Raw genomic sequence first — 9868 nt, 5'->3', positions numbered from 1 at the left:
GAAAAAGCCAGATGGTCCATAACAGTGTGTATGCGGGTGGAGGGCTGGGCGTTGGTTGCGATGCAGAGGGCCAGCTCTGCTGTTAAATCTGTGCTGGTACCGGAGAAGTAGCGCAGCACCCCGACGGGCAGGGCAGAGCGTTTCACTGTTCCATAGCTTGTTGGGAATAAGAGAAACCCCTCATCAGTGGTCTGTGTTCTGGGATGGGGCACATAGCTGACATTTTTCTCACTGTAAGCACTGGGGTTTTGTGAGCGTGTATTTGAACACGCGGCGATCAAAGGTAGCTTTTAGTTATGTTTGCAGCAAATACCCCAAATTACCATTTTGGTTCTAAACCATCCAGATTCTGCAGAAGATCGGCAAGGACACCGTGATCACCCATGAGAAGGCGGCCGCGACCCCCGGTAACATCGTCGGTCCGCGGGACTTTGTCAGCGTCCGCTGCTCCAAGAGACGTGGCTCCACCTGCGTCCTGGCCGGCATGGCCACGAAGTACGGCGCCATGCCCGAGCAGGAAGGGTTTATAAGGTAACCACCTTCTGCGTGTGCCTCCAGGGCGGGTGGTGAGTCAGGTTCACGTGGCAGCTTTTAGTCCGGGCTCCGGGTAACAGGTAACCACCTTCTGCGTGTGCCTCCAGGTCGGGTGGTGAGTCAGGTTCACTAAAAAGTCCGGGCTCCGGGTAATGAGGTTTGTCCCCGCAGCAGAACCGCGGTGCACAGAGCACTGCAGCGGGGCTGTTGTGTTGACTTGCTTTCCGACACGTGCGTTGTCCTCTTACAGAGCCGAGAACGGCCCCACGTGCATGATCCTGCGCCCGCTGGCCGGCAGTCCTTCGCAAACCCAGCTCACGTGGCTGCTCAGCATCGACCTGAAGGTAAGGTCTGCAACCAACGTTTCCAAGCGGAAGCAGGATTTGCCATTAGGCAAGTTCCCCTCACAGCACGCCCTCTGCTCCTCTCCAGGGCTGGCTCCCCAAGACCATCATCAACCAGGTCCTGTCCCAGACGCAGGTCGACTTCGCCAACCGCCTCCGGGAGCACCTGGCCCGGACCGTGGCTGCGGGCTGCTGACAGCACCGACGCGGGGGGGGTGCTTTGGTCAGGGGTAGGGCATCTCTTAACGGGGTAAGGCAGCCTGGGCTAATTGGCCAAGGCCTTTAATGGCAGACACCACTCATTAATACATCGTTTCAAGAAATAGATAATTACAGCTTTACTTATTGCAGCTCATTAGGGGCCTGATGGGCCAGCAGATGCTCGTTGTGCAAATGCAGGATCAAAGTTTGAGGGAAAAGTCCTGCCTTTGCTCCACTGAGTTTCAATAAATAAATAAAGCCTTAATTAGTGGTGTCTACTATCAAAGGCCTTGGCTAATTAGTTATTAGGGTGGCCCCAGACACCTGCCTGGGAAGGCAGGAGGACCAGCACCTGCCCCCTGGGGCAAACAAAGGACTGACTGAGTTAACCTCAATTTTGCTCCCCTCCTGCCCCCAAAATGCAGAGCACACACTTACCTAAAAATTCTATTCCCTTCTCCCCCCCGTGAAGTAGCTCTAATTTATTTTTCCTGTACAGACAAACACAAAGTGTCAAATTTATTATTTATTCATTCAAAGCTCTGCCGTGATGATCATTGGCAGGAGGCCCTGTCAAAGGTGTCAGCGCAGGGAGCAGGAGATCTTGAGAGATCTCCACCGTGTAGCTACCTTGAGTTTAAATCTCAGTCACAACAACTCACAAGACCAAAAAAAAAAAAAAAGATTTAAAGCCTTTATTTTTAAACTGGTTTCCAGTTTGTGGAGGAAAAAAAAAAATGCAGTTTGGACAGAAGCCCAAATTTCAGTCGTACATGCAGTAGTCTTGTTACCACACAATCCCTCTGGCTCGGAGCTCTTTGCAATCACCCAAAGGCAGCTGAGCAGAAGTGTCGAAGTTGCTCCTGCAAGGGTACGTCCAGCAGGTAGAGCCTGCTCTCACTGAACAAACCCAGGTACAGCACCGCAGAGGTCATCTCAGACAATACCCGCTGCTTCAGCCAGCTACGCTGTGAGTTAGCCAAGGCTCCAGGAGCTGCCCACAGACAGTACGTACCCCAACGGCGGTCGCTGCAGACCCCAGCGTAGGCGTTGAGCACAGGTCTTCGGCAGGTAACAAATGTACGTAATGCCTGCCCTGAAGAGCTGCGTTGGCTTTGGTGTGTTTGTTCCTTGGCTGATTGTTCCTCTAGAATAAAAACCTCTTGACTGGATACCTGCTGTGTCATTTTGTTAATGCTGTGCCGCCCGCTTTGTTTATGGCTCCCAGGGGGGACTTCGTCTCCCATCAACTTCTGTCTCTACGTGGTACAGCACATCTGCCAGCGTGTGCTCTACGACTGCACCCCAGCCCATGTCGCTCATCTGCAAAGGGAACAAAGGACAGTTAGCTCGAGTCATCAAGGACAGGCTCAGGACACAGGGGGACCAGCCCACCAGCGTTCCAGGACTGTTTCCCTCCTGAAAACATTGCGGGGGGAATTTCTAAGTATTTCCTTAAACAAGAATTCAGCCCTCTTGCTGCTAAAAGCTAACACAGGCAAGAACAGGGACTTTATAATCTGCCACGAGGAACAAGACAGCTAAATTTTAACTAAAGAGCGGATGCTAAGTTATTTGTTAGGCTATCTGTCCTTAAAGATTTTTAAATACAATCCTGTTGGCTACAGAGATGATTGAAGAGAACAGATACAGGCTTGGAATAAATCAACTCCCCCCACCACAACAAAATCTCATTTTGTTGAAATACTGTGAGGCTATCACAAAGTGGGGGTAAAAAGCTTCAGGTGCTACTTACTGGACGGTAAGTGATATCTCTAGGTGGATACTTGAAATATGGCCCAAAGTTTATAGAAACCTGTGGAACATAAATTTGCCATTAGTTACAAAAAAAAAGGGCAAATTTCATCCCCTCCTGCTCTTGAGCCTAACCACACCCTGTGCAAGACTGCATGAACAGCCATCCGTTGCATGAGAGGATGTTTTACTGAAACTGTGATGGACTTTTAAAGATAATTGCTCAGATACATTACTTACCGTACAGCCTTTGTACAACGAAATGGCAGGAAAATAAACTCCTTCAAAGATGTCCTTAAAGGCAATTCCTTGGCTGGCACCATTCTTGAAGAATATTATCTGAAAGGAAAAATGAAGAAGTGTGTTTGTTTTTTTTCCCATTGATGCTAGCTTTCACGACCTTACTTGGGAACTACAAAGTAATCCTCACGAGGCAGCCTAACCTACGCTCCCCTTTACCCGATGCCAGGTAAGTATTTCGGTGACAGCAAAAAACATCACCAGCAAAGGGTGCAGCTGCTTTGCTAAGTTCAGCTTTATTGTTCCTTTAATAATAGCATTCTGTTTTTCGATTGAGAACGAATGCTCAGCCTCCCTTTGTGCTCATTAAGTGCAAGCGATTAACACGTACAATAAGCCAGTCTCAGCGGGCTCTCTGCTCTTCCTGAGGTTCTGCATCCTCCACCCAGCAACACTAACTCACCTGGCTTCCAGGGGCTTGCTTCAGGCTCTTCTCTGCTTTGTCCACAAAGTCTTTCTCTTCAAAGTACAAGTAGCTTTTGAATTTGATCAAAGCCTGAAATATTAGAAAACAACTGCTTCAGAAGTAAGCCGGAAAAACTGTCACCTTTAGTGACGCACTGCCGAACAGCAGACCCCCAGCTGTGTCCCTTGTGTCAGTACCCGTGAAGGGTGATTCACGTATCTCAAAATATTTGCGAAGCAGCAGGGGAAGAAAAGAAGAAAGGAGCTGTGGGCAGTCTCGTTCAGCAGCCCACGCCAGGCTCCCCCTGCAGAACCTCGGGGTGGGGTATTTCGTTTCCCTGTTGGACCCCAGTGGTCACCCAGAGGCAGGATGGAAAGGATGCAGCAAAGGGGGCAAAAGTGAGGCTGGAGCAACGTGCTGTCCACCTCAGCTAACACTCACCTTGTCTTTGTAGGTGTCGGGCAGCGATTTGGCCGTCTCGGTATCTTCTGGAAGGCTGATGTAAAACCCCAGGATGTCGCCCTGTCCGTAGCCAGATGAATAGTGTTTCCCTATCGACTGGTGAAACTTGGTTCCCTTTTTGCTGCGCCAGGAGTAACTGAACTTGTCATATCCCAGAGGCGCCTGGAGGTTCCCTGTGGAAACCAACGTTTCTTCATGAACATACACGGTGTAGCAGGGGCACCCAAGGGTCCCACTTCATGTTTTGGAACAGTAATTACCTCCTTGGGTATAAATTACTGGGAAAATAAATACAGGAACCAGTTGGAATCCACTGCTAAGAAATACTTGGTAAAATTATTTACCTAGTGGCTGTGACCAGCCTAATCTGGCAGCTGTGTCTGGAGGCATCTCATCCATGGATATTTCAAAGTACCAGGCTCCTTTCCGCACGCCGTGCGAGGCTCGTACCATCGAATAGCCCTTCTCGCCAATAACGGTCAGTCTGTCATCGGAAATCTTTAACTGAGGAGCTGTGGTAAATGAGAGAAGATGATGTGAGCAGTTCATCTGTGATTTCTAACGTGAAGCGATGCCAAAAGGCAAGCGATCAGACAGAAGGAGACTCAACATTTGCACCTCTTAAAGCAATTATATCCAAAATGTCAATAACCGGTAACATGAGGTTACAGAAGGTAAGAAGGGCAGCTCTGCAGCCTGCATATGATGAGCTAGCTTTGTACCTCGGTCGTGCAGTGCCAGGAGGACTCGTTCGTACAGGCAGGCTCTGTAGAGGTCCCCAGGAATAGGCTTGCCTGCCCAACAGTCCAGCTCCAGCTTCTCCGGGTCAGGGGCGTGGGGGTCAGGCTCAGCCAAGATGTAACGATATCCATCCTTATTAAAGGGGTGCTCCAAAGGGTAACCGTGGGGCGGTAAACGCTGAGCGGAAAACAGCGGGTCACTGTGAAACACAAAAACTACAGGCTGGCATCTCAGGATGGCTACAGCTCAGTCACAAGTCAGCCCAGGACAACCCCTCGCAGAGCTGCACCCGCAGCACTCCGGGGCTGCACACTGCTTTGCTTCCACAACAGCTGGTGGGAAACGAGCAAATACTCATCTACGAAACAAGCAGATACTCATCTATTTCAAATAACCATCTATTTCAAATAACTTCTAGCACAGGACCTATCAACAGCATCACAGGGTTATGCCATGATTCCCCGTACATCCAACAAGGGCAGAGAGAGGCAAGAGGCAGCTTAAGGCATGGAGAGCAAAGCTGGCCCTGACCAGCGCACACCACCTCGCCTGAGTGCTCAGCACAGTGCCCCTGCCTCATCTTTCCTCTTACCTTCTGGTTTTCTTGGCTGTTCCTGTGGTCCCTCCGTCCTGCTGCTTGCGCTTCGCTCCCCGTCCCTTCCCACTGCCTCCTGCTGCAATTCCCCCTGAACACAGAGACCACGGGGCGTTAGGCTGGTGATCAGCGAGAGCCCCTGAGCTTGGAATCTCCACAAACAGAAAGGGGCAGAATTAAATTTAAATTAAATTAAAATTAAAATCAGTCCCTGAGCTCAAGCATCTTCTTACATAGTTTATTTGAAACAGACTTTACTGAAGATGAGCAAAGCAAAATCCAGAAATTTAACGTAGCTCCTAGTCAGCTTCTGAAGTGTCTGAATTTAGAGCAGAAGCTACGTGAGATTTACCCACGAGAAGAGCTCAGCTCCAACTTTCAAGGTGACAATTAAGAACCTTTCTGTCATCCAAAGATCCAGAGACAGCAGCGTTGTGATCGCCTTCAAAAGCAGGATTATTGGCTTTCATGGAGATTCCAGTCGCAGTTCAAATCTAAAGCAGCAGAAAACCCTGCCTGCCGCACACACGATCCGATTTCAGCAAACCATCACCCCAGTGACACGCTGCCGGAGGGACACTGACACCGACCAGCAACGAGCACCTAACGTTAAATCTCCATCTATAAAATGAAGGACACCTAAGCTGAGGGAAAACGAACAGCAATCGAGGTGTTTCTCTCCAGTATCACCCACATGAGCACTGCGATGAACAGCAGATCACTCCTACCGCAGCACTCCATTTTACTCACAAAACTATAGGATAGCAAAAGCTACGGGTCAATATAATCAAACCCATGTAACGTTTTAATACGTTAAATTGTAAATGCATTTTATCATTACACTATTTCAAAAAGATCACTATTGATTCACAAGGAAAGCTGTAGGATTTCTGTGTACTGTAGATAAACACCTTTAGGAACCACACGCTGTGTTGTCACTAAAGTCAGCTTCGAAGTTCTCAGCGCTCCCCTTAGGGCGTGAGGGGTTCAAACCACCACAGGAAAACCATATTCTGCACCAACGTGACGGGATCTCCGCTGAACTTGCAGGTTTCAGTGCAGACAAACCATCTGGGCTCTCCAGTTTGCCATCTTCTTTATCTCAACAATCAGAGTATCAAACCAGCTCAGGGTCAGAGCACTGATTTCAGCATTCAGATGGAAAACTACAATATCAGGCCACGTCATACAAAGTAAAAACAAACCTAAGTGGAAAAAAAACCTTTAAACTAGTCAAGTGGGGCAGAATATGATAATGAAAAGCTTCTAACCACTAAAGATTACAAAGTGAAATTGTTGTTTTGCATCAAAGTATTACTGCAATCACATCAGGGCACGCTTTTGATTTTTAATTGACTTTAGCTTCACGATAATTGAGCAAAAAAGCTTTGCAAACAACAATACTTAAGTTTTAGAAGCTGAAAGGAGAATATTCACCTCCCAGAGAGGCTCCACCTGTAAGAACAGAAGTGGCACCACAGATTTGTCAACCTTCCAGAAATTAAAATAAAAACAACCACCATGTGAAATAGAGACAACGCAACCCTGGATATCTATAACCCTGTTTTAAAACCCCCAAACACCTCCTGTCAGCGACTGTCTGAATGTGTTTAATACAGGACAGTGTAGCCTCGTGCACAAGAAATCCCATGGCAGTTCATGTCACCACAGTAAGATCCTTCCCCAACTACTGTCAAACCTCAGAGTGAGGGAAACGGGAAATCTGAGTAACACAAGCAAGGAAATTAAAATCATTATGGAAGAAAACTGGTGAGCTCAGCTTTCTGGCAAGCATCTCGCCTTAGCCAGCTGCCATGAAGAAAGAAGTTGAACCTTCACAATAAGGTAAAATTAATCCCTCGCTGTAGAAAGGCTTGGTGAGACTGGCTGAACGTGTCTGGAAGGTAATAAGCATAACCTCAGTTCCCACGACAGGCTTAACTGCAGCACCTCACCTGACATAACCGCACAGACACCCAGCTACAGGACTGGGAAAATACCGCTTAGTCCCAGATATTCAAAAACCACCTGGTTAAAGAACTTGCCATTTAAGCTTCCGCTTGTGGACACAGCATTGTTCTGCTTCTGGTTATCGTATGCAGGACCAATATTCGCAAGATCCTGAAAGAGATAAAAAAAATCTACTGTAAATACTTGGTCAGACTTATCCCTCAAAGCCTGAACCTGGCACTTCAGGCACTGGAGCACTCCAACACCTCTCTTGGTGCAACACAGGCTCCCAGCGTGACCTGGATGAGTTTTGCTTGTTTGACTGAGCGTAAGCCACCACCCAAAGAGCCCCTGCCTCTCCCTCCAGCTCCCCATGGCACTTCCCTTCCATCTCTAACCACGTACTTGGTCTAGAAGTCCAAACTTGGGGTAATCTTCTTCTGGATCTTTACTCCCCGGGTCTGGGTGCTCTTTCACCAAGAACACATCTCTTTCTTTACACTAAAACAGAGCAAGAATTGAAGTTATACAAGGCAAGATCATATCGAGTTCATTAACAAGTGTTTAAATCACAGTATTTACTATTAATATGTAATATGTCTACAATTACCTGAGAATCTTCACCATTTAGCTCTAAGTCCAGACCAGCAAACACGGATGTCAGATAATTGTACCATTTACAGAAAATCCTCCACAAATTTAACTCCCAACACTTACCATGGTTTTGACAATATTGTTAGGCCAAGTCATTTTCCCAGGTCTCTGTCGCGTTGTCATACACTCCCAGTATTTGTCAATAAACGGGATAATATCCTGTTAAAAAAAACCACAAAAGTCTCACTGCCAATACTTGTTTGAACTGGCTCTTCACTGAAGTCACAGCTTATGTAAATCCGCAATGGTTGTTCTAACAGCCATACCTTATCTTTTGAGAACATTGTTTTCGGGTGCTCATCTTGTGTCCTCGACTGCCACGTTAGGTTGGCCAGAGCACTAAGGCACATTTCCTTGAGATCTTAAAAACAAAAATACACCAGAGCTGGAGTCACACTTTGTGGGGAAGGTGAAACACCGGTCACAGTGAAACCCTCCCACCAGCGTTAGACAAAATGAAGCCTCTAGGATCACCCTGCACAAAATTTCCCCAAGTGTGCTTTTACACTTACTTGCTTGTTTTCTTAAGAAATATGTGTTCCCGCTGTGGTGGCAAACATTGCAGTGGAAGCTGTAGTTGGTCATGAAAGGCAGGCATGACCTGGAAACGAGCACAGTGACTTGTGAGGTCTGGTGCACACCTCACCTGCTACAACAAAGAAATTAATCATTCTCTGCTACATCAGCTTAAGAAATTAATTATTTTCTCTCCAAAAACAGGAACATCTTTCAGGTTCAATAATATTTTCATCAAATTAGGTTTATCTTCAGCATCAAGAAAAGCCACAAAGCTCTTGAGAAAAATGTAAGCGAGCTAAATGCCATCTTGTTTCAGAGAAATCCTGAAACTCATTCAGCAAAATAAGAGACAATGGTCCAGGAGCTCTGGACAAGGAGCTCCATCTGAGCCAATTAATTAATTTTCACTGGAAGTTTCACGCCCAGCATTAAGCAGAGCTCACGTACGTGGTATCGATGCCAAACGTGTCAGCTGTGAACCACTTTGTACAGATTCCACACTGCAGCTCAATCTCTCCAAGCTGCCGCCCGTTCTCTTCGTCCACGGAGCCTGTCTGGGCATCCAACACCTCGGAGTTGTCCCCGGCAGCTTCCTACAACCAGAGCAGATCAGCAAACTTGGTCTGGCTTAAAGATTGACTGAATCAGACAGGAAAGAAGTTTTGTGCAGTCACCTCTCCAGACAGGAGAATTTAGAGGGAACAATTTGCTCCCCCATAACGCACAGGCATGCTGTGCACGAGCTGGAATTATTCTGTAGATTCAGTTAATTAGAACTAGTCAGATGGGTAACAATCTAATTTACAAAATAATTCTTTAAAGAACTGGAGCTACCAGGATGGGAAGTCCTTCTTGTCTGAACCACGGGAACACGTTCAGATTTTGTTTTTCGAGTAACAACCTTCTCACCTTCTATGTCTTTATCTTACCCCTAACTTAGTAATCTTGGAAAATGGAGGATGTTTATTAGTCCTAACACACCAGACGTTGCCAGACACCTATTTGTTAAATAGAAACAATTTATCTTCTGAAAAAAAATTAAGCTGGAGATCCCCAGCTCTCGCAGCCCCACACAGCCCCCACCACGAGGACAGCTCTGCCGCAGGGACAAATCGTGGTGTCCAGCGGCACGGGCGGCACCTCACGAGGAGGCTGCGTGTCCAGCTGTGGCCACTCTCCCATTCCTCCCCCTGTCCCAGCTCCGCAGAACTCGCCCCCGAGAGCCCCCGCTGCCCGCAGCCACCTACCAGGGGGTCCTTCCCGTTGGCGGACTCTGTCTCCAGAGCTGTGGCGACATCAACCAGGGCGGCATCCCCCCTGCGAGAGCAGAAACCAGTTCCTGAGAGACCCACAACCTCGGCCCTGGTGTAACTGTGGCGGGGTGCAGCCTGGCCCCGGGGCCTGGCG

General features: G+C 47.8%; 2 protein-coding genes across 3 annotated transcripts in view; one reads left to right on the top strand and one right to left on the bottom strand.

The window, feature by feature from the left end:
- STAR (steroidogenic acute regulatory protein) overlaps window positions 1-1074 on the top strand; it is a gene marked incomplete at its 5' end in the record, with an annotated part of 1582 nt that extends 508 nt beyond the window's left edge. Inside the window, 3 exons of the mRNA XM_010079549.1 lie at window positions 347-531; window positions 785-878; window positions 967-1074. Of these exons, the coding sequence (XP_010077851.1) occupies window positions 347-531; window positions 785-878; window positions 967-1074 (387 nt within the window). The remainder of the gene's footprint in view (window positions 1-346; window positions 532-784; window positions 879-966) is intronic.
- Window positions 1075-2262: 1188 nt separating this feature from the next.
- On the bottom strand, window positions 2263-9771 carry ASH2L (ash2 (absent, small, or homeotic)-like (Drosophila)). 2 transcript variants are annotated; one of them, XM_010079547.1, is made up of 15 exons: window positions 9709-9771; window positions 8909-9054; window positions 8455-8543; window positions 8209-8303; window positions 8006-8101; window positions 7694-7789; window positions 7384-7459; window positions 5336-5429; window positions 4725-4942; window positions 4347-4514; window positions 3982-4175; window positions 3538-3630; window positions 3075-3173; window positions 2836-2895; window positions 2263-2402 (listed from the first exon to the last, which is right to left on the bottom strand). In XM_010079547.1, exons 3-15 carry the CDS (start codon window positions 8525-8527, stop codon window positions 2295-2297), a joined length of 1470 nt encoding a protein of 489 aa, XP_010077849.1. In that variant the 5' UTR covers window positions 8528-8543; window positions 8909-9054; window positions 9709-9771; the 3' UTR covers window positions 2263-2294. The 2 variants fall into 2 exon arrangements, with proteins under 2 accessions (XP_010077849.1, XP_010077850.1); XM_010079548.1 differs by lacking the exons at window positions 3075-3173; window positions 9709-9771 and having other exon boundaries at window positions 2295-2402; window positions 8909-9021.
- Window positions 9772-9868: the final 97 nt, after the last annotated feature.

Source organism: Pterocles gutturalis, unplaced genomic scaffold (assembly GCF_000699245.1).
Source record: "Pterocles gutturalis isolate BGI_N339 unplaced genomic scaffold, ASM69924v1 scaffold11349, whole genome shotgun sequence".
Classification (NCBI taxonomy): Eukaryota; Metazoa; Chordata; class Aves; order Pterocliformes; family Pteroclidae; genus Pterocles; species Pterocles gutturalis.
The sequence above is the reverse complement of the archived record's forward strand: the minus strand, read 5'-3'. Positions and strand labels throughout refer to the sequence as shown.